The sequence below is a fragment of the Microcaecilia unicolor genome, chromosome 1 (genome assembly GCF_901765095.1).
Source record: "Microcaecilia unicolor chromosome 1, aMicUni1.1, whole genome shotgun sequence".
NCBI classification, from domain to species: Eukaryota; Metazoa; Chordata; class Amphibia; order Gymnophiona; family Siphonopidae; genus Microcaecilia; species Microcaecilia unicolor.
This window is the reverse complement of record NC_044031.1, coordinates 703,977,383-703,998,299: the sequence shown is the minus strand read 5'-3', so window position 1 is coordinate 703,998,299 and position 20,917 is coordinate 703,977,383. Positions and strand designations below refer to the sequence as shown.

At 43.0% G+C, this 20,917-nt stretch overlaps 1 protein-coding gene across 5 annotated transcripts in view; it reads right to left on the bottom strand.

Moving 5' to 3' along the window:
* The window catches only part of ALDH1A2 (aldehyde dehydrogenase 1 family member A2), a 169,058-nt gene that overhangs the window by 36,351 nt on the left and 111,790 nt on the right, over positions 1 to 20,917 (bottom strand). For all 5 annotated transcript variants that reach the window (XM_030188885.1, XM_030188912.1, XM_030188893.1 and 2 more), the window contains one exon: positions 3,623 to 3,725. In XM_030188885.1, the coding sequence (XP_030044745.1) occupies positions 3,623 to 3,725 (103 nt within the window). The remainder of the gene's footprint in view (positions 1 to 3,622; positions 3,726 to 20,917) is intronic.

Below are 20,917 nucleotides of genomic sequence, written 5' to 3'. Positions count from 1 at the left end.
TGAAATTATGACCCATAAAAGCAATTTGTACACTGCCCATCTTACTGCAAAGTCCATGGGTTCTTTTTACAAACTTTCAAAAGGAAAGTCCCTTTGTACATTCACTTTGAAAACCTGAAGCACCTGCACAGATCCACACCTCCCTTTTCTGCAGATAGTTTTTCTGACAATGCAAGCAGTTTTGAAAATCCAAAATTACAGCTGTTATAGCAATGCCCACCTTAGCCAGGCCCCTGAAAACACCCCCCTTCAAATTTCCTGTGGGCCCCTGGGTTTGCTGGTAGGGGTCCCCAACCCCCACCAGCTGAAGCGTTGTCCAGTGCCAGTCTCCAGCGCCGCCTCATTGCCTGCCCTACTCTATCTTCCCCTCAAGTCCAGCATGCTCTCAATTTCACTAAAAGGATCGTAAGTTGCGTACCGGACATGAGGGGAAGACAGAGCAGGGCAGGCAATGCGGTGGCGCCGGAGACAGGCACTGGACAAGGCTTCAGCTGGCGGGGGTTGGGGACCCCCCACCAACGTTGGTATTTGCTGTGGCAGTGGGTGGGGAGTGGCAGGGAGGCGGTGGGGCGGCAGACCAAATTGTGCCCCCCCCCCACCTCAGGCTCTGGCTCTCTCCCACTGCGAGATCTGGCTACGCCCCTGGCAAGTACTAGCACTTACCGCAGCATAGTATAGGTACACGGTCCTTGATCTGTCTGCCTCTTTCTGTGCACCACTGGCATAAAACAGCAATACTTGTGGAAAGCGTGTGTCTAAGACTCCTAAGTCTATATTCATTGAACCTTTTATTTTGTTCTAACACCTTACGAGTAAGTGACTAATGTAACGGCCACCAAGTTTGCAGAAATTTTGGGCAGCACAAAATGCAAAGGAATTCTCTATTCATGGGTTTCAAGATCTGTTCCTCCATCATTGCTCCATGAAAAACTGAACATCCTCACCCTTAAACGGTCTAGGGCAATGGTTCTCAAACCTGACCTAGGGGACCAGCAGCCAATTGGGTTTTCAGGATATTCCTAACAAATATGCATGAGAGAGATTTGCATGCCTGTCACCTCCACTATTTGCAAATCTCTGTCCTGCATATTCATTAAGGGTATCCTGAAAACCTGACTGGCTGGTGGTCCCCTAGGACGGGTTTGAGAACCCCTGGTCTAGAGTGTTTATAATAGTCTTGTTCAAGCTATTGAAAACTGTAGTTGTAGGCACAGATGCTTCTAACTGACTTGCAGATTGAATGCAATCCTATGTATATGACTGCTTGAATTCACAAATGCCTCCTTAAACCCATGGCGGTTACCTCTCCTAGGTAGTTTTTCTTTTGTGTGAGTGTGTTACTTTCCTATATCTTAATGGAGTTCCTTTTGTTTCTTTATTTTAGCCTGTACACTGCTCTGCTCTGCTAGGGGCCCTTAACTAAGCCACATAAGTGCCTACCCATGCCCAACGCGTGCCATTTTGGAGTTACCACCTGGTTACCACATGGCCCTTGCAGTAATTTTATTTTTGGCGTGCATCCGATATGCACATCCGAAAAATAATTTTTATTTTCTGGTGCACATCCGCTGTGCGTGCCAAGTGGCATTTGACACACGTAGATCATTACCACCTAGTTAATGTGTGAGACCTTACCGCTAAGTCAATGGCTGGCAGTAAGATCTCAGACCCAAAATGGATGTGTCCCAATTTTTATTTTGCCGCATATTCATTTTTGGCAAAAATTTAAAAAAAAGCATTTTTTGCAGGCATGCTAAAAATGGATCTGCACACGCCCAAAACACGCGCCTACACTACCGCAGGCCATTTTCAGTGCACCTTAGTAAAAGGACCTGTTAGTTAGTTAGAGTCATATAGAAAGTTCTTGAAATAAATAAATAATAATTTAAGAGCCTACGGGCTCATTAAAAAAAAAAAAAACATCCAAAAGACAGCATAAGGTGGCAGAAGGACATTTTTTCTCTCACAAACATCCAAGTTGCAATTTTCAACATCACAATTTTAGACATTTTGTTCCATAGTTTGAACAAATTTCAAGGGGCCATATTGGGGGCATGTTTTGGGTAGGACATGGGTGGCACAAAAAAATAGATATTTTTCTGCAATAACGAAACAAAATGAAAATGTATAGGGCCAAAATTAAGATGTTTTTGGCTAGACCTGTTTCAATCACAACTAAGTGACCAAAAGGTGCACTAAATGACCAAATGACCACTTGAGGAATTAAAGCATTAACCCCCTTATTCCCCCAATGGTCACTGACCCCCTCCCACCCCCAAAAGATGTGAAAGTACATACCAGCCTCTGGGACAGCTTCAATTGTTATGGCAGTCTTATTAGAGCAGCAAGTAGGTCCGCGGTTGGTGCCAGTTAAATAGTTTTAAATATCGGACAGATAAGAGATTTTCTCTAACAAATTCTTAGGAATTGGAGTAAGAATAATCTGGCCCAAATAATCAGGAAAAAAACCTTGCTGAAAACTTAGAGTTAACCAATTTGTTAGCCATTCCACAAAGGATGGAGAAGGGGATTTGAAAAGATACACAGAACTTTTATCAAGACAACATTTGTCAAGCATTCTGTATGAGTATGTATGCACTGAAGTGTTCTGATACAATAGGTTTTCAACCCATGAAAATTTGATGCCTGAATTTTGGTGACTTGTTCTAGAATTGCCTCCATTATTAAGCTTAAGGTAAATTACTACACATGCATGCCTTTATTGCTACGAACTAAAATAAAATGTTCTAGTTTAGGAAAGAACTCATAAGCTATGCAAACTATTAAAGCCTTTTGGGGGGGAGGGGGATGTGCTTTGTTAATTCTCTTGTATGCGTATGACTTGGTAGCAAATCTCTGAGGGGCCCTTTTACTAAGTCACGTAGGACGCCTATGCACGCCCAATGCACGTCAATTCTGAGTTACCACCCGACTACTGCATGGCCCGGGCGGTAATTTCATTTTTTACTTGCGTCTGCTATGCGTGCTGGAAAATAATTTTTATTTTCTGGCGCGCAGAGGAAACCAGGCGGTAATCGTCATTCTAGGCGTGTAGACGATTAACGCACGGTCACCATGTGAGACCTTATCGCTAAGTCAATGGTAGCGGTAAGGGTCTCAGACCCAAAATGGATGTGTGCCAATTTTTATTTTGATGCACATCCATTTTTGGCAAAAAGTTAAAAAAGGTATTTTTTTACAGGCGTGCTGAAAAATCGATCTGCGCGTGCCCAAAACACACGCCTACATTAGCTCAGCCCATTTTTCAGCACACCTTCCTAAATGTCTTTCTTTTTAGGAAATCCTTACTGAAGGACAATGCAAACGTGTACCCTAATGTAATCTTCATTCAATTATCTACCTGTATTCTAATGTCTGATACCATAATGTATTTTTCTTCAGGTTAACCATTTAATTTTATTTAATCAATGTTAATGTAACTTTCTAGTCTTGTATTCATTGTATACTCTGATTATATTTGATCTGACCAGGTTCAATGTGGCTAACAGATTATTATACTGCCGATTGGGAAGATGTTGGATATCAATGAAATAAACAGATAAATAAACTTAAAATGTTAGTGTGCAAACCTTTGTAAAATGTCAGTAGGAGTACAACTTACAATCAGCGTCTGCAAAAATAATGTTGGGGCTCTTCCCTCCCAGTTCCAGAGTTACTCTCTTCAGATTACTTTTTCCAGCTGCTTCTTGGATCTGCTTTCCAACCTTCAAGCAAATGGAGAAACATTTCACACATTGTGCTTTCATGCACTCAGACCTTAGTGGGATGTGACCATTAAAAAATCTGTGGGTCTGATATTCAAAAAAGCTAAACTCTTAAATATATCCTCCTAAGCAAAGATCAGTTTTTTAGTATGACCAAATGACCACTGGAGGAAATAAAGCATTAACCCCTTTATTCCCCCAATGGTCACTGACCCCCTCCCACCCTCCAAAGATGTGAAAGAAACAGCATATACCAGCCTCTGGAACAGCTTCAGATGTTATGACCAGTCCTATTAGAGCAGAAAGCAGGTCCTTGGAGTAGCTTAGTGGTCAGTGCAGTGGACTGTAGTGAAGGGGACCAAGGCCCATATCCACTCTAACTGGTACACTTGTGGTGGAAAGTGTGAGCCCTCCAAAATCCACCAAAACCCTACTGTACCTACATATAGGTGAAACCTGCAGGCATAAGGGATATTGTAGTGGTGTTTAGTTGGCTACAGTGGATTTTTGTTGGGTATTGGAGGGCTCCCCATACAATATAAGGGGGTAATGGTGAGATGTGTACCTGGGACCTTTTATGTGAAGTCCACTGCAGTGCCCTCCAGGGTGCCCCACTGCTCTGCTGGGATGTCTTTGTGGCCAGTCTACTATAAATGCTCCCCCCCCCCTCCATTCATCCCAATGGCTTGTTTCTGTGCGTTTTACCCTTGGACATTCTTTTTTTTCAAAAATGGTCTTAAAAGATAGATGCACTGAGCGCAAAAGTGTCTAGCAAATGGCCATTTTTGAAACACAAAGTTGAACATTTTTCTGGTTTGAAAATGGCCATGCCCGCTACTGGATTTTTGGATGTTCTTCACAAAACATCTAAAATTGGATTTAGACATCATATCAAAAATGACCCTCCACATTTTCAGCTGGAAATTCATCTTAATTTAGGAACTTAAAAAGTAATTTTATAAATATAAGTCTGCCATTCATGTGCCTAGAATTATGATTCTAATTTTTGAACCTAGTGCTGAAATCAGTACAAGCTTCTAAGGGCCCTGTTTACAAAGGCACATTAGTGTTTTTAGTGCATGATAACTGTGTAGAAGCCCAAAATATTCCTATGGGCATCTACACAGTTAACACATGCTAATTTTTAGCAAGCGCTAAGAACGCTAGCGTGGCTTTGTAAACAGAGCCCTAAGTATTTTTCCCAACCCTAAATTAACCCCTGCTGTCACCCACTTTTTATTCTTCTAAATTTAGGAGCTTAGCCAAATTTTGAGTATAAATTTGTACACTCAGGTGGAAGTTATCAATGTGGGCTACCATTAAGATAGGTTATTTTACCACAACTTGTGCTATTTTAGTACAGGTACCGTTTTATGCAATGAGATCTAGTTATTAATAACTTGTGTTAACAGTAAAATAGCATATTTAAATGGTAAATCAGGTTGATAACTTTCCCCCTCAGCCTAATAAATTTTTAAAGAAGCCAATTTAGAAACATGACTCTCAAAGTTAGGAGCATTAAACCTTTAAATATTGTGCTTTTAAAATCCAAACATGTTACCGCCTGAGCTAAACATTTTTGTTTTAAATTTACTGGAAGACATGCAAAATCTTTTCCCAGAACTGTCTGGTTTATAATATAAAAGGAATGTTTCTTGCGAAAGTGTTTTTTGTTTTTTTTATGGGGAATTTTAAAAATGATTTGTATCCAAAATAACTCAAATAAGATCTGGGATTTAACTAACTAAAAAAGTATGTCTACAAATAATTAAGGTGCATTTATGAAATGTGGGAGTCTGGAGTCCTTAATTCTGATAAAGATTGATTCTCCATTCTTGGTTGCTTTAGCATGAACATAGCAGTAACATAGTAGATTGCGTCAGATAAAGACAAATTAGTGCACCCAGTCTGCCGAGTTGAGATCCTTTCACGTTGAGTAAATAAGCATATAATGGAGTGGCCTAGTGGTTAGGGTGGTGGACTTTGGTCCTGAGGAACTGAGTTTGATTCCCACTTCAGGCACAGGCAGCTCCTTGTGATTCTGGGCAAGTCACTTAACCCTCCATTGTCCCATGTAAGCTGCATTGAGCCTACCATGAGTGGGAAAGCATGGGGTACAAATGTAACAAAAAAAAATATGTATCCCAACTCCTTCCCCCTAACTTGTATTTTTCCTGACCTTTCAACCCTTATCCCACTAATGCCCTTCACGTTTGTCCTAAGTATGCCCAAAATCTGCTAAGTGTGCTGTCTTCTATCATCTCTGCTGGGAGACCATTTTAGGCTCTCTCATCCTCAACTTTGTCAAGACCAACACTTAATCCAATATCCAGGACCCTTTCATATCTTATTTACAAAGTTTTGTAATAATCCCCCACAACCATCAAAATAACCCTCCTGTTTACTAAGCCGCACTAGTGGATGGTGGTGCGCTAATGCCGACACAGCCCAATCACTTTGCATGAGCTGTGTCAGCGTTGCCACACAGCTTAGTAAACAGGGAGGTAAATAAGGCTGTTGGACAAAAAATTAAAGTCTAAACTATTTCTTAATAATACAAAGAGGATCGTTACACACAGATATTTTTCCAGGCAATAAAGGGGCCCTTTTACTAAAGCTTAGCATGCACTAAATGCTAAGAAGCCCATTTTATACCAATGGGTGTCTTAGGGCCATGTTTACTAAGGCACATTGGCATTTTTAACGTGCCTACAATTAGCGTGCATGTTATCCGTGTAGGCGCCTAAAGGGATATTGCAGGCACATACATGGTTAACATGCACACATGATTAACACATGTTAAAAACTCTAACATGCTTATAAAGCAGCTTAGTAAACAGGGCCCTTAGTATTTAGCGTATGCTAAGCTTTAGTAAAAGGGACCCAAAATATTGTAATAAGAAACTCTATATTATAAACTGAAAAAAATACTAAGGGCCCCTTTTACAAAGGCACGCTAGCATTTTTAGCACGTACATTAAATAGCATGTGTTAATCATTAGCGCATGCTAAAAACACTAGCGTGCCTTTGTAAAAGACCCCCAAATGCCTATTCCCTTAATTCTATAAAAGTCACCACAAATTATGTGAGAAACTTTGGGTGCATGGTCAAGTTTCGCGCACAATGTAATTGAATAATGAGCCAATTAATGTCAATAATTGACTTTTAACAAGCAATTATTGGTGCTAATTGGAATCAATTAGGATGTAGGCATGTGATCCACACGTACATTTTACATGCATCCCAAAAAAGGGGTGCAAAATGGGAGGGTCATGGGTGGTTCAGGGTGGATTATGGGCATGGATTATGCATACAATTATAGAATAAGGGGGTTCTGCCCATAAATTTAGGCAGGGCATTTGTACCATGTTTTTGATGGTGCAAATGGATGCGCCTAAATTTATATGCAATCCCCGGAACTTAAGTGCTGGTCTATAAAATGTGCCTAACTTTAGGTGCGGCTAATAGAATAGCGCTTAAGGGGGGAGTTTGGGCACCAATTTTTTAGGCATGACTTATAGAATTTATTTATTTATTTGTTGCATTTGTATCCCACATTTTCCCACCTATTTGCAGGCTCAATGTGTCTTACATTATTCCGTAATGGTGATCGCCATTTCCGGAATGAGAAATACAAAGAGGTATTGCATTAAATTTCATAAGTGACAGAGTAGATTAAGCAATCAAGTGTAGAGAATTCAGACACCCTAAAGGTCAGGAAATGCTAAGTTAAGGAGGTTATATTTATTTAAATTAGCAGCATCTTCAAAGGAGTTAAAGATACGAATGGGGAAAACACAGATCCCACAACAAGGAGTTTATGGAAACTGACTGGACAGCAAGATATGAAGAATCCCATGCCTTCTAACTGTGTTTTTATTTTCATTTAACAAAACTGCACAATTGTTTACATTACCAAACACACTGGATTTTTATATCTTCCACAATCGTTAAAGTAAGCTTCAGGCTGATGTGGACCTTTGTAAAAAGAAAGTGTGCTAGCTCTGTAATTTATTTATTTATTTATTTGCATTTGTATCCCACATTTTCCCACCTATTTGCGGGCTCAGTGTGGCTTACAATACTTTGAGAATGATGGAAGTACAATTGGTTACAGTACGATTATGGATTACATTGTGATGAATTATAGAAAACAGAGTAAATACAGGATATCATTTGGGAATAGAACATCAGAAGATAACAATGGTGAGTTGAGAGGAGGACAAATAATATCGAGGTAACATAAAGGTCTAACATTCTTATTTGTGGGTAGGGTTTTAAGGGTGGTGAGGATACGGGAGAAGAGACTTTAGGATAGAGTGTTTTGGTGCGTATCTATTGGTTTGTATGGGCTTCATGTGTTTTGATTCTTGCCGTAGATTTTCTCAAACAGATAGGTTTTCAGTAGTTTGCGGAAGTCGGTCAGTTTATAGATCGTTTTCAGATTGCGTGGTAGTGTATTCCAGACTTGTGTGCTCATGTATGCGAAGGTCGATCCGTGCAATGCTTTGTATTTTATTCCTTTGCACTTGGGGAAATGGAGATTGAGGAAGGTTCGGGAAGATCTTTTTGCGTTTCTGGGTGGTAGGTCTATTAAATCAGACATGTATGCAGGGGCTTCCCCGTGAATGATTTTATGGACTAAAGTGCATACTTTGAAAGTGATGCGTTCCTTGAGTGGTAGCCAGTGTAGTTTCTCCCCTAGGGGTTTTGCACTTTCGTATTTTGGTTTTCCGAAGATGAGTCTGGCTGAAATGCTTAATAAGTTTCTTGTACAACATGGTACTTGGCCCACAGTCAGTCACATTAAAACAGAGGATGCACGCAACATGATAGGAAGCAGGGCAGGCAATGCGCAGAGAACAGCGCTGGAGAAAGGCTTCAGCTGGTGAGGGATGGGGTCCCCCGCTAGCCAAGGTATGTGGGTTGTGGCAGGGAGGAGGGCCAAACCGGTGTCTCTCCCAAATCTTCCTCAGTGAAGACCGAAGCAACAAAATTCATTTAGTCTCTCCGCATGTATAGATTTCAAGAGGGCGTGGCTAGAGAGGGCCACAAAAATAAACATGTATTCCCCAGTCTTCAAAGAGAATACACATGTTGGACAAATATTTCAATGTCAGCTTTTATACCTGCCCAAGGAATGCACAAGGGTGCAAGTGCAAAGATCGATGAAATTACACATTAGAGAAGGGTAAATAGTGTGGTTTCCCAGGGATCTGTGTTGAGATCACTGCTTTTAGCATCCAGTAGAATCTCGCTTATCCAACCTTCGATTATTTGATGCTCTGGATTATCTGACATGGCTCGGTGACCTCACAGTACTGTCATTGAAATGCTAATGGGTTTCTCTTTCTTGGCACACATTTAGTTAAAAGGCAGCAGTGCTAGGTAAGATTCTTGGGCACATTAAGTTTTAAACTCTCATTTACTGTTTCCTCCTTTGAAACATGCATTCAATATGGCTCTGTTTTATCCCTCAACCACTTTTTCTGCATTACCTGACTTTTCGATTATCCTACAACCTGTTGGTCCTGTTTATGTTGGATAATCAAGATTCACAGGAATGAGTGAGGTGATCAAATTTGCTGATGACACAAAGTTATTCAAAGTTGTTAAATCACAAAAGGATTGTGAGAAATTGCAAGAGGACTGTACGAGACTGGGCACCCAAATGGTTGATGAAATTTAAAGTGAGCAAGTACAAAGTGAGGCATATAGGGAAGAGGGACTATATGATGAAATGTTTATATTAGGAGTCACTGCCCAGGAAAAGGATTTCAGTGTCATCACTGATGATACATTGAAATTCTCTGCTCAGTGTACAGCAGTGGCTATAAAAGAAAATAGAATGTTTCAAAATATTAGGAAAGAAATGGAGAACAAAGCAAAATATATTATAATGCCCTTGTACCACTCCATGATATGACCACACCTCAAATATTGTGTACATTTTTGGTCACCATAAATTAGAAAAAGTACAGAGAAGGGTGACCAAAATAATAATTGGGGTGAGAAGACTTAGGCCCAGATGCATCAAGCAAATGTAAAAAAATCAGGAACGTTAAAGCCCTTACCGAATTTCAAAAAACAAAGCATGCTCCAAAAACACAGTCCCAAAAAGTTTGGTGCGGTATTGCAAACCCTGAAACATAGAAACATGACGGCAGATAAAGGTCATATGACCCATCCAGTCTGCCCATCCTCTGTAACCCCTAATGCTTGCTGTTCCTAAGTGATCCCACATGCTTATCCCATGCCTTTTTAAATTCTGGAAGTCCTTGACTCCACAACCTCCACTGGTATGCCATTCTACGCCTCCACCACCCTTGCTGTGAAATAATACTTCCTTAGGTTACTCCTAAGTCATATGCCACCTCATTCCAGAGCGCTCCTTCATTTGAAAAAGGCTCTCTTCCTGTACATAAATGCCCTTAAGATATTTAAACGTCTCTATTATGTCTCCTCTCTCCCTCCTCTCTTCCAGAGTATACATGTTGAGGTTCATAAGCCTGTCCCTATAATTTTTGCGTTCAAGACCGCTTACTAATTTCGTAGCCACCCTTTGGACTGACTCCATCCTGTTTATATCTTTCCGTAGGTGCGGTCTCCAGAACTGCATGCAGTACTCCAAATGGGGCCTCACTAGAGACTTATACAACTGCACTATCACCTCCTTTTCCCTGCTGGTCATGCCTCTCTTTATGCACCCTAGCAACCTTCTGGCTTTGACAGTCGCTTTTTCTACCTGTTTGGTAGCTTTAAGGTCATCAGACACAATCACTGAAGCACTTCACCCCCTATACTGTACCATTCCCTCGGATTCTTGTGACCCAAGTGCATGACCCTGCATTTTTTGGAATTAAACCTTAGTTGCCAAATATCGGTCCATTCCTCCAGCTTCACTAGGTCCTTCCTCAAGTCATTCACACCCTCCAGGATGTCCACCCTGTTGTTTAGTATCATCCGCAAAAAGACAGACCTTACCAGACAGCCCTTCCACAATATTGCTCACAAAGACGTTAAAAAGAGCCGGCCCTAGGACCGATCCCTGAGGTACTCCACTGACGACATCCTTTTCCTCAGAGCAAGCTCCATTTACCACTACCCTCTGTTTCCTACCATTCAACCAATTTTTAACCCAATCAGTTACTCTAGGTCCCATACCAAGGGCACTCAATTTATTTATCAGTCGCCTGTGCAGAACCATGTCAAAGGCTTTGCTGAAATCCAAGTAAACCACATCAAGCGCCCCTCCCACATCCAACTGTTTGGTCACCCAGTCGAAGAAGACAGATTCGTCTGTCATGACCTGCCACTAGTGAAGCCATGCTGCCTCGGGTCCTGCATTCCATTTAGTTCAAGAATAGTTCCCTATGAGGAAAGGCTAAAGAGACTAGGGCCCTTTGGCATGGAGAAGAGACAGCTCAGGAGAGGTATGTTAGAGGTCTATAAAATCATGAATGGAATGGGTAAATGCAAATCAATTATTTACTCTTTGTAAAAGTATAAGGTCTAGGGGGGCACACAATGAAGCTACTAAGTAGCACATATAAAACAAATCAGAGAAAATATTTCATCATTCAATGTGTCATTAAGCTGTGGAATTTGTTATAAAAGAATGTGGCAAAAGTGGTTAGCATATCAGGGTTTAAAAAGGAGGTTTGGTCAAAGTCCTAAAAGAAAAGTCTACAAATCATTATTACGGTGGACTTGGGAATATCCACTACTTTTTCTAGGGATAAGCAGCATGAAATCTATTTTATTTTTTAGTATGGTGACCAGGGAGAAGAGGCTCAATCAGAGGGAGAAGGAAAGGAAATCAATTGTACCCCAAAACTCCCACTTAAACCTAAGGCCAAACTACAGGAAAAGAGAAAATCAAAGGGGAGAGTAGTCTGGCCCCTGGATAAAAGCAGGAGGAAAAGGTTGGTTTGTGCCTTGTGGGGGTGATTGGGGTGGATCCTATAAAGGCAGGTTTACTCAACCTATGTAGGGAGTCCCCAGGAATTGTGGGATATGTAGTCCCTGACCTTTTCTTCCAGTAGAACACCAGGAGGGGAGAAACCAATCAGGAAGCACCAACAAGGGCAGAGATCAGGAGGCTAAGCAGCTAAGCAGGGCTTTTAACCCTCATTTCCCCAGAGTAAAGCAGTACAGACAGGAGTTCCCGTCAGATACTGAAATGCTTTCTGCGTCAGAAGAAATGGGAATGTGTATGGATAATTCAGAAGCTGAAAGCCTAGAGGAAATGGATGTTGAGAGCCAAGAGGTTTAGCTGAGACAAATACCATAGCATAAGTATAAAAAGTTGTGAGTTTTTTCTTTTTCCTTTTTTTAAGGCAGGCCAATTGGGGAGGGATTTGCCAAGTTCAAGCAAGTGGGTAGAGGCCTTACTCCTTTGCTTTTCCTGATCCCCTGCAAAGGAAATATTAGGGGAGAATTGTTTGGAAGACAATTGAAGCAGAGGTCTGTTTGCTGATCAGAAGCTATTACCTTCCAAAAAGGGGGTTAAGTTTGGCTTGTGAGAAATCTTGTGCTGGATTACAAGTCAAAGCAACAGTGAAGGATTGTTTATAGTTTGGCTGTAGCTAGATTTCTGACTGGAGAGACTGAGGCCTGGAACTGAATAATAAACTGACGAATCCAGCCAATTACCGGGACTGGAAAAACTATCTCATAAATATTGGATTTTGTTTGAGCAGAGACTTGTGTGGCACTTTGGATTCTAGTAACAGAAAAAGAGACTCCTTGCAGACATTTGACTATCACAGCCTACACAAGGTTATCGGACCATCTCTACAGAACCTTTAAGTCTTCCCACCACCAGAGGGTGACAGTACTTGTGGCTTCAATTGCTCACTTTTGGAAACATGATACTGGGCTTGATGGACCTTTCATCTCTCCCAGTATGGCAATGCTTATGTACTTTGGAAAATAGAGCCCAGAAAGTCTAGAGATATACCATGGCAGGCAAATGGTTTGACTGAAAGTACTGTGCTACAAAACTAATATGATAGGGATTGCCTGCTGTCTTGAAATAAAATTATCAGCCTTCTTGGCATGTTCTGACAGTTTTATTTCTGTGTTACTCAGATGTTTGGCTACATCACATTGGGGCCCTTTTACTAAGCAGCGGTAAGCTTGGCAATCCGGAACTACCGCCAACCCAACACGGGCACTGGCTGTAGTTCCACTCCCAGCATATGGCATTTCCGGTGCTAGCAGAAATATTTGAAAACATATTTCTGCAGGGGGTTACCCAGTGGTAATCGTGCAATGCCGCGTGCTGGCCAGTTACCACCAGGTTAGCACGGGAGCCCTTACCACCACCTCAGCAAATACAGTGCAGATTGCAAGATCAGTGACTGCTCATGTAGGTCCCAGTGCTTACATGTACAAAGCCCTGTGGGACCATGCTGGTTTGGGGCATGTCTTTATTTTTGACATTACTGCTGCCCCTGTGCATGCTGGTCAATATACATGTATACAGTGGTGTGCTGGAGCAGGCTCTCACGGGCTTGCGAGAGCCGTTTGTTAAATTTTGAAGAATTTTGGGAGCCGGTTGTTAAAGTAGGCCCTCCAAGACTACTTTAACCACTGGCTCCCAAAATGTGGGCTCGGGCCCCCACCTCAATTCTCTTTTACTTTGCTGGTGGGGATGCTGAGCTTCACCAGCCAAGTGAATAGACTGCTGCTGCTCCCTGCTCCTGATTTCCAGCTCCGAGCAGCAGGCTGGGACTTCTCCTGCATGTGCAAGAAGTCCCAGCTTGCTGCTCAGAGCCAGAAACAAGCAGTGGGGTGTGGTGGCAGTCCATAGCATGCCTATCTGAGGTGGAGAGAGACGGGCATGCGTTATCCCCCCAGTCCACCCATGCCCCCCCCCCCAAATTGCAGGGCTGTCTATGCCCAGAGAGAGAGCCCGTTGTTAAAAATTTACCAGCACACCCCTGCATGCATAGGTATTTTACAGAAAGGCTCTGCATTTGGGCAGAACCTTTTGTAAAATACCAATGGAACCGGCCATATCCAGACCTGGATATCTCAATTCTCGTCTCCACAACCAACCTAAAATGGATCTTCTAGTGCTTTACTACATCATTTATAGGTCAGAGGTAAGAAGACCTATGGGAAGGTGGCTGTAATATTATAGAAAGAAGCACACTCTCTCTTTTCTTTCTGGTAGATAAATGGGAGTTTCAAGTGGCAGAATTCCTCTTCTGCAATCTTTTCCTTTACACTTCAAGTGGTGTTTCTCAGCTATACCTTTTGAATTCCTTACAGGATCTGCAGGCAAGCAGGGGAACACTGGCATAGAGGATTCCCCGGCAGATAATGAGACTGCTGATTAATCAGCAGGAATGCTGGCACAGAAAACCTTCACTCCCACCCTCACTTTGAATAGGCTGTAAAATTGATATGAAGAGTATCCCTGAATAACTTGCAAACTACCATAACCTTATAAGCATCGTGGATGGATACAGGTAAAAGTGATTTGGTCTGTCTCAAAGAAAATAATATGTTATGTGGACTACAAAAAGCTATTCCAAGCAGATGCTTAGAGAGCCCTCAGCAACTGGCTTTAAAATCTGAACGCAACTTGTTTTATTATTTGTGCAGTGAATCTGAAGTTATATGTGCCATCTTTGTCTTCATAAATCTCTTAATTCCCAAGAGATTATCTTTGTACAGAACACACACATTCATAACCAGTCACTTTCTTACATGCAAAAGCTAGACTATGCCAAATCAATGTCAGCACGCTCTCTTTGAACAAAATGAACATTCATGAGTCTACTACTGTACTGTGTACAAATGTGAAGAAGTGTTTACCTTGAGGATCAATGGGTAGGTTATGTTACGTGAAGGCCTTGCTTTCCAGCATATCTTGGTTTCTAAATTGTTACTCTGTCAATAAAGAATGTAATGGAGATGTGTCGTTGCTCACAGTTTGTGAGAGGACAGGCATAAAGGGATTTATTTGGTGCTCAAGACCAGTAAATGTAGATAGAGAGCCTACAGGAAATTGTTGCAGCAGAGGAGACAGAACTAGACGCAGCCCTCCTCCCCCCATATCCAAAAGCATTTAACCGGCCAGATCAGCACCTGGCTGGTTAAATGCCCCATAAAAGGCTATCCGTGAATTTTCAGTGGACCGTCCATGATCTGCTGAAAATTTGTAGTTAGCGGCTAGCCGGTTATATCCTATGATATAACTGGCTATCCACCAATTTTTGGCACATCGCCTGCTAAGTTTGGCAGCCAACTTAACCTGGATATTCAATGCCGATTGCTGGAAAAGGCCCAGCATTGAATATCTGGGTTGAATGCAGGCAGTGGCAGTCAAAGCGCTGCTCGCCACTGGCTGAATATCAGGTGGTTAGCGCCTAAATAGTATAGCATGCAACTCTCTCATTACCTCTCGCCTTGACTACTGCAACCTACTCCTCACTGGCCTCCAACTTAGCCATCTATCCCCCCTTCAGTCCATTCAGAACTCTGCTGCACGTCTTATCTTCTGCCTGGACCGATATACTCATATCACCCCTCTCCTCAAGTCACTTCACTGGCTTCCGATCAGGTACCGCATACAGTTCAAGCTTCTCCTACTAACCTACAAATGCACTCGATGTGCAGCCCCTCCTTATCTCTCTACCCTCATCTCCCCTTACGTTCCTACCCGTAACCTCCACTCTCAAGACAAATCCCTCCTTTCAGTACCCTTCTAAACCACCGCCAACTCCAGGCTCCGCCCTTTCTGCCTCGCCTCACCCCATGCGTGGAATAAACTCCCTGAGCCCTTACGCCAGGCCCCCTCCCTGCCCATATTCAAATCCTTGCTCAAAGCCCACCTCTTCAATGTCGCTTTTGCCTCCTAACCACTATACCTCTATTCAGAAATATAGATTGCACCAACTTGACATTTTGTCCTTTAGATTGCAAGCTCCTTTGAGCAGGGACTGTCCTTCTTTGTTAAACTGTACAGCGCTGCGTAACCCTAGTAGCGCTCTAGAAATGTTAAGTAGTAGTAAGTAGTAGTAGTAGTAGTAGTAGGGTGTGAATATGGGCGGGTCAGGCAGTTGTGTGTATAAGTAATAGAATATAGTAACATGTGCAGAACAGTTCTGCATAGATGACTAATAAGTAAACTGAGTGCCCTAGGTATGGGCCCTAAAATGATTGGCTTGGTTAGGAACTGGTTGAGTGGAAGGTGGCGAGAGTGTAGTGGTAAATGGAGCTCACTCGGAGGAAAAGGATGTTATCAGGGGTATGCCGCAGGCTTTAGTTCTTGGGGGAGGGGGGGTTCTTTTTAACATTTTTGTAAGCAATATTGCTGAAGGGCTGTCTGGTAAGGTTTGCATCTTTGTGGATGATATCAAAATCCTCGATGGTGTGGATAACATGAGGAAGGACCTAGTGAAGCTTTAAGAGTAGTCTGGAATCTGGCAGCTAAGATTTAATGCTAAAAAATGTAGGGTCATGCATTTGGGCTGCAAAAACCCGAGGAAATGGTATGGATTATGAGGTAATGAACTTTTGTGCAGTAAAGAGTTGTGATCTTATATAATGATCTTAAGCACTGTTCCCTCTAAGCAGGGCGGGAGTCCTCCAACTGCATTGCTGCCAGCAGTGGGGTTGTGCTTCAGTATTGTGTCCTGCAGAGCCTGCCTGTTCCTCACCATTGAAAATGTGACAGTGAAACAGCATTCTTAGAGGGAACAGTGATCTTAAGGTGGCCAAACAGGTAGAAAAAGATGACAGCAAAAGCTAGAAGGATGCTTGGGTACATAGGGAGAGGAATGACCAGTAAGAAAAAGGAGGTGATGATGCACTCTGGTGAGACTTCATTTAGAATATTGTGCACAATTCTGGAGACTGCACCTTCAAAAAGATATAAAATTACTAAATAAATTAAACACTGATCATCAAGCATTATAAAATGTCTCCTCCCTGTCTGCATCCTTGAGGGCTCCTGCCACTGGAACTGGGGCTGAGGCCAGACAAGGAGATGGAAGGTCAATGGCATTCCTCACATTCTCTACTTCCTGCTTTATCACTTCCTACCACCTTCAGCTGTTTCCCCTCTATTACACTAGCAACTAGCATATCCAATCCCTCCTCTGCTACTACAGTCTCTTCTGATTCTGGAAGTCCCTCATATTATGATTGATACAACCAGTGGCATAGCCAAGGGTGGGCTCAGGCCCACCCAGTAGCAGCATACCTATGATGTGGCTGGCAGGGATCCCCAAGCCCCACCAGCCAAAATCTCCCAACAACCGTCCCTCTTGCATACCAGCCTTCCTTCTGATGTATTCCCGCCTATGTGGAAACAGGAAGTTGCATCAGAGGGAAGACTGTGGGGCCAACATGAGCAGTGTGTATTAGTTGCTGCTCACTGCCGGTGAAAATCTGCTATTTAAAAGGTATGCGGGTAGGGGGGTTGTTTGAGAGACTATCCAGCTTATTTTCGAAAGAGAAAAACGCCTATAGTGCGACCTAAATCGGGAGATAGACGTTTGTCTCGCAAAGGCACCCAAATCGGTATAATCAAAAGCCGATTTTGGGTGTTTCCAACTGCACTCCATCGCGGAAACGAATAAAGTTGATGGGGGCGTGTCGGAGGCATGGTGGAGGCGGAACTGGGGCGTGGTTATCAGCCGAGGAGAGATGGGCGTCTTTAGCTGATAATAAAAAAAAAAAGGCGTTTTTACCATGATTTTGGGTCACTTTTTTTGGACCCTTTTTTTTCACGAACAAGTCCCAAAAAAGTGCCCTAACTGCCCAGATGACCACTGGAGGGAATCAGGGATGACCTCCCCGGACTCCCCCAGTGGTCACTAACCCCCTCCCACCAAAAAAAACCCACTTTAAAAACTTTTTTCCCAGCCTGTATGCCAGCCTCAAATGTCATACCCACCTCCATGACAGCAGAAGTTGTTCGATCCTGTCACAGCCTTTCCCTGGGTCAGATGTAGCTCTCGGGTGCAGTACAGGGTCACATCAGCATTGCATTGTGGTGGGTGTAGGGTATTGGGCTCCGTGATTTCATTAGCTTGTGTTACAGTCTCACAATGTTGGTAGTTGGTAGGCTCTTCTCCCATGGTGCTTTTCCCCCTGCCTACTAGGTCAGAGTGTGCTCTGTTGTGTTTCCTGTTGTAGTCCATGTGGTAGTGGCCATTTTTGTAAGCCAGTTTTAGTTCCCTTTCCTGTGTTAGCCACGTTAGACAACTTAGTTCTTCCCTTGAATGTGGCTGAATGAGGGCATTTTACAGCATTCTGCCAGTTCTGACCTACTGCTCATCTCAGTACCAGGGAGACTCGTTGCCAGTGGGGCACAACCTCTGATCTGCAGTTAACTGTGAGTAAAGGCGGTTTTTCCAATAAAGGACATTTTCGTAGAGATTAGTCTTCAGGTGTCAACTGGTGTGCCAAGGTTAGATAGCAGCAACCAGTCCTAGAGGCCTGCGTGTATGCAGGTCCCTGGAGCACTTTTAGTGGGTACCGCAGTGCACTTCAGCCAGGTGGCCCCAGGCCCATCCCCCCCCCACCTGTAACACTTGTGCTGGTAAATGGGAGGCCTCCAAAACCCACTGTACCCACATGTAGGTGCCCCCTTCACCCCTAAGAGCTATGGTAGTGTTGTACATTTGTGGGTTTTGGGGGAGGGGGTTGGGTGTTCAGCACCCTTGGTAAGGGAGCTATGCATGTGGGAGCTTTTTCTGAAGTCCACCGCACTGACGTAGGGTGCCCAGTTGGTGTCCTGGCATATCAGGGGGGCGAGTGTACTACGAATCGTGGCCCCTCCCACGACCAAATGGCTCGGATTAGGACGTTTTTGAGCTGGGCGTTTTTAGTTTCCACTATCGCTAAAAAAAACAAACACCCAGCTCAAAAACGTCCATTTTTTCGAAAATACGGTTCAGCCCGCCCCTTCACGGACCCGTTCTCGGAGATAAATGCCTATGGAGATAGGCGTTTCCGTTCGATTATGCCCCTCTATATGGCATGCAGGCAAGAGAGTGAGAGACCAAATCACTTGTGGGACAGGGCGGGGTTCTGTCCACCCATCTTGGGCCCAGGCCCATCCAAATGTGGGTGTCTGGCTACACCCCTGGATACAACACAGTATCTGCCAAATTTAGTCTGTTAACTTGTCAGGAAGGAACAGAGAGTGTCTACTATTGGACTTTGATGGCCTCCTGTGCACCCCCCCCCCCCCAACAAATCTTTACAGTGTCTTGGTCTTATTTTGTCACTTTGTGAAGATGAAAGCAGACAAATAGTTCTAATTTTCACTGGAACTTGCAACTGCAGATGCTGGTAATCTCCTTTTCAAAAAATGCTATCTTTATCTTGACTAATAAATTGCAAGGATTCCAAGATCCAGTTATCAACCCTAGTGCTATTACTGGCCCTAGATATCTCAGAAAGATCAACTACCTTACCTACGCTGCTTCTTTTAACATTCTCAGGCCTATCTTTTGCAAGCATTGTGATTCAACCAGAAAGAAACCATTCCTCTATATTGTGCAATGTATTTGGATTTTAGTGTTAATTTACAACATAGTGAACGCACCATGCCCAGTACTATGCTAGACTAGACAGGGTAGTATAGTACTAGACCCAGCAGAGACAGTCACTTTCTAGTTCCTATAGACCCAAGGACATAAGTACATAAGTATTGCCATACTGGGAAAGACCAAAGGTCCATCAAGCCCAGGATCCTGTTTCCAACAGTGGCCAATCCAGGTCACAAATACCTGGCAAGATTCCAAAAAGAATTTTAACAGTCACTTCTCTCAGATACACAAACACATTGGCTGTATCCCTATCTCTATGCCTCAGTGCTGTCTATGTTGGTTTTTGCATTTCTTTTCTCTTTGACTATGAAATCTGGACCCACAAAGGCTGACATATTTCTCAAAATCATATTTCTCTATCTGTGCTCCTTTCTGGGTTCATTTTCTCTCTATGAAACCTTTGACTATCCAGTCTGGACTCACAGATCTTTAAAAATCATATTTCTCAGATTCACAAACACAGTGATGTCTATCTCTCTGTTTAACCTTTGCTGCTGCTTTTTGGATTCGCTCTCTTTATCTCTATTTTTTCAACCCTTTTCGATTTAGCAAACTCTGAAGCCAGCCCCTTCCTAAAACATCATCTTATCTGTCTGAAATCCAGGAAAGATACTGGAATGTATAAATTGGTGCTGGACTGCTGCTGATTCCAGGTTCAGTCACGGGATTTGGAAAATGTGAGGTTGGGAAGGGTTTAGGCTCCTTATTAAAAGGTTTCAGTATGCTAGGTCATGGAGCAGCATGTAATTGAGGACTCAGTTCTGTCTGGCATTCTGTAATTCAGTAGAGTGTCTATGCCATGTGATAAAGCATAGTGGCTTAACTAAGTGGTACTGAGGGGCAGTTAGATATGACATCTAAGTCTGACTTTAGACGTACTGCAAAAAACGTCCAAAATCTGAATAGGAAAGAAGTTCATTTTCAAACAAGAAAAACATCTATCTTTTGTTTTTGAACATACTTTTGGTCCATTTTCAAGAAAAAAAAAACAAAAAAACCGTCCAAGTGGTAGAAAATCAAGCCATTGGGATATAGGAGGGGCCAGCATTTTTAGTAGACTAGTCTCCTAGACATCCCAGGAGATAAATGGGGCACCCTAATGGGCACTACAGTGGACATCAAAAATATGCTCTCAGGTACACATCTCACTATTGCTCCCTTATCTTGTCTGCTGAGCCCCTCAAAACTCACCCCAAACCCACTGCCCACAAATGTACCCCACTACAATAGCCCTTATAGGTGAGAGGGGCACCTATATGTGGGTACAGTGGATTTCTGGTGAGTTTTGAAGGGCTCACAGTTTCCACACAAATGTGACAATTAGACAAATGTGACAGGTAGAGGGAAATAGGGACCAGAGTCCCCCACTCCATGATGCACTGCACTGACCATTACACTACTCCAGGGACCTGCATGCTGCTCTAATAGACTTGGCTCTAACATCTGAGACTGTCATAGAGGCTGCTAAATAATATTTGTATTCACATTTGTGGGGGTGGGGGAGGCTCAGAGACCACGGGGTGGTATTGGGGGGGTCACCCCTGATTCCCTCCAGGTCATCTGGTCATTTAGGGCAGGCACCCTTTTGTGCCTCATTCGTTATAAATACA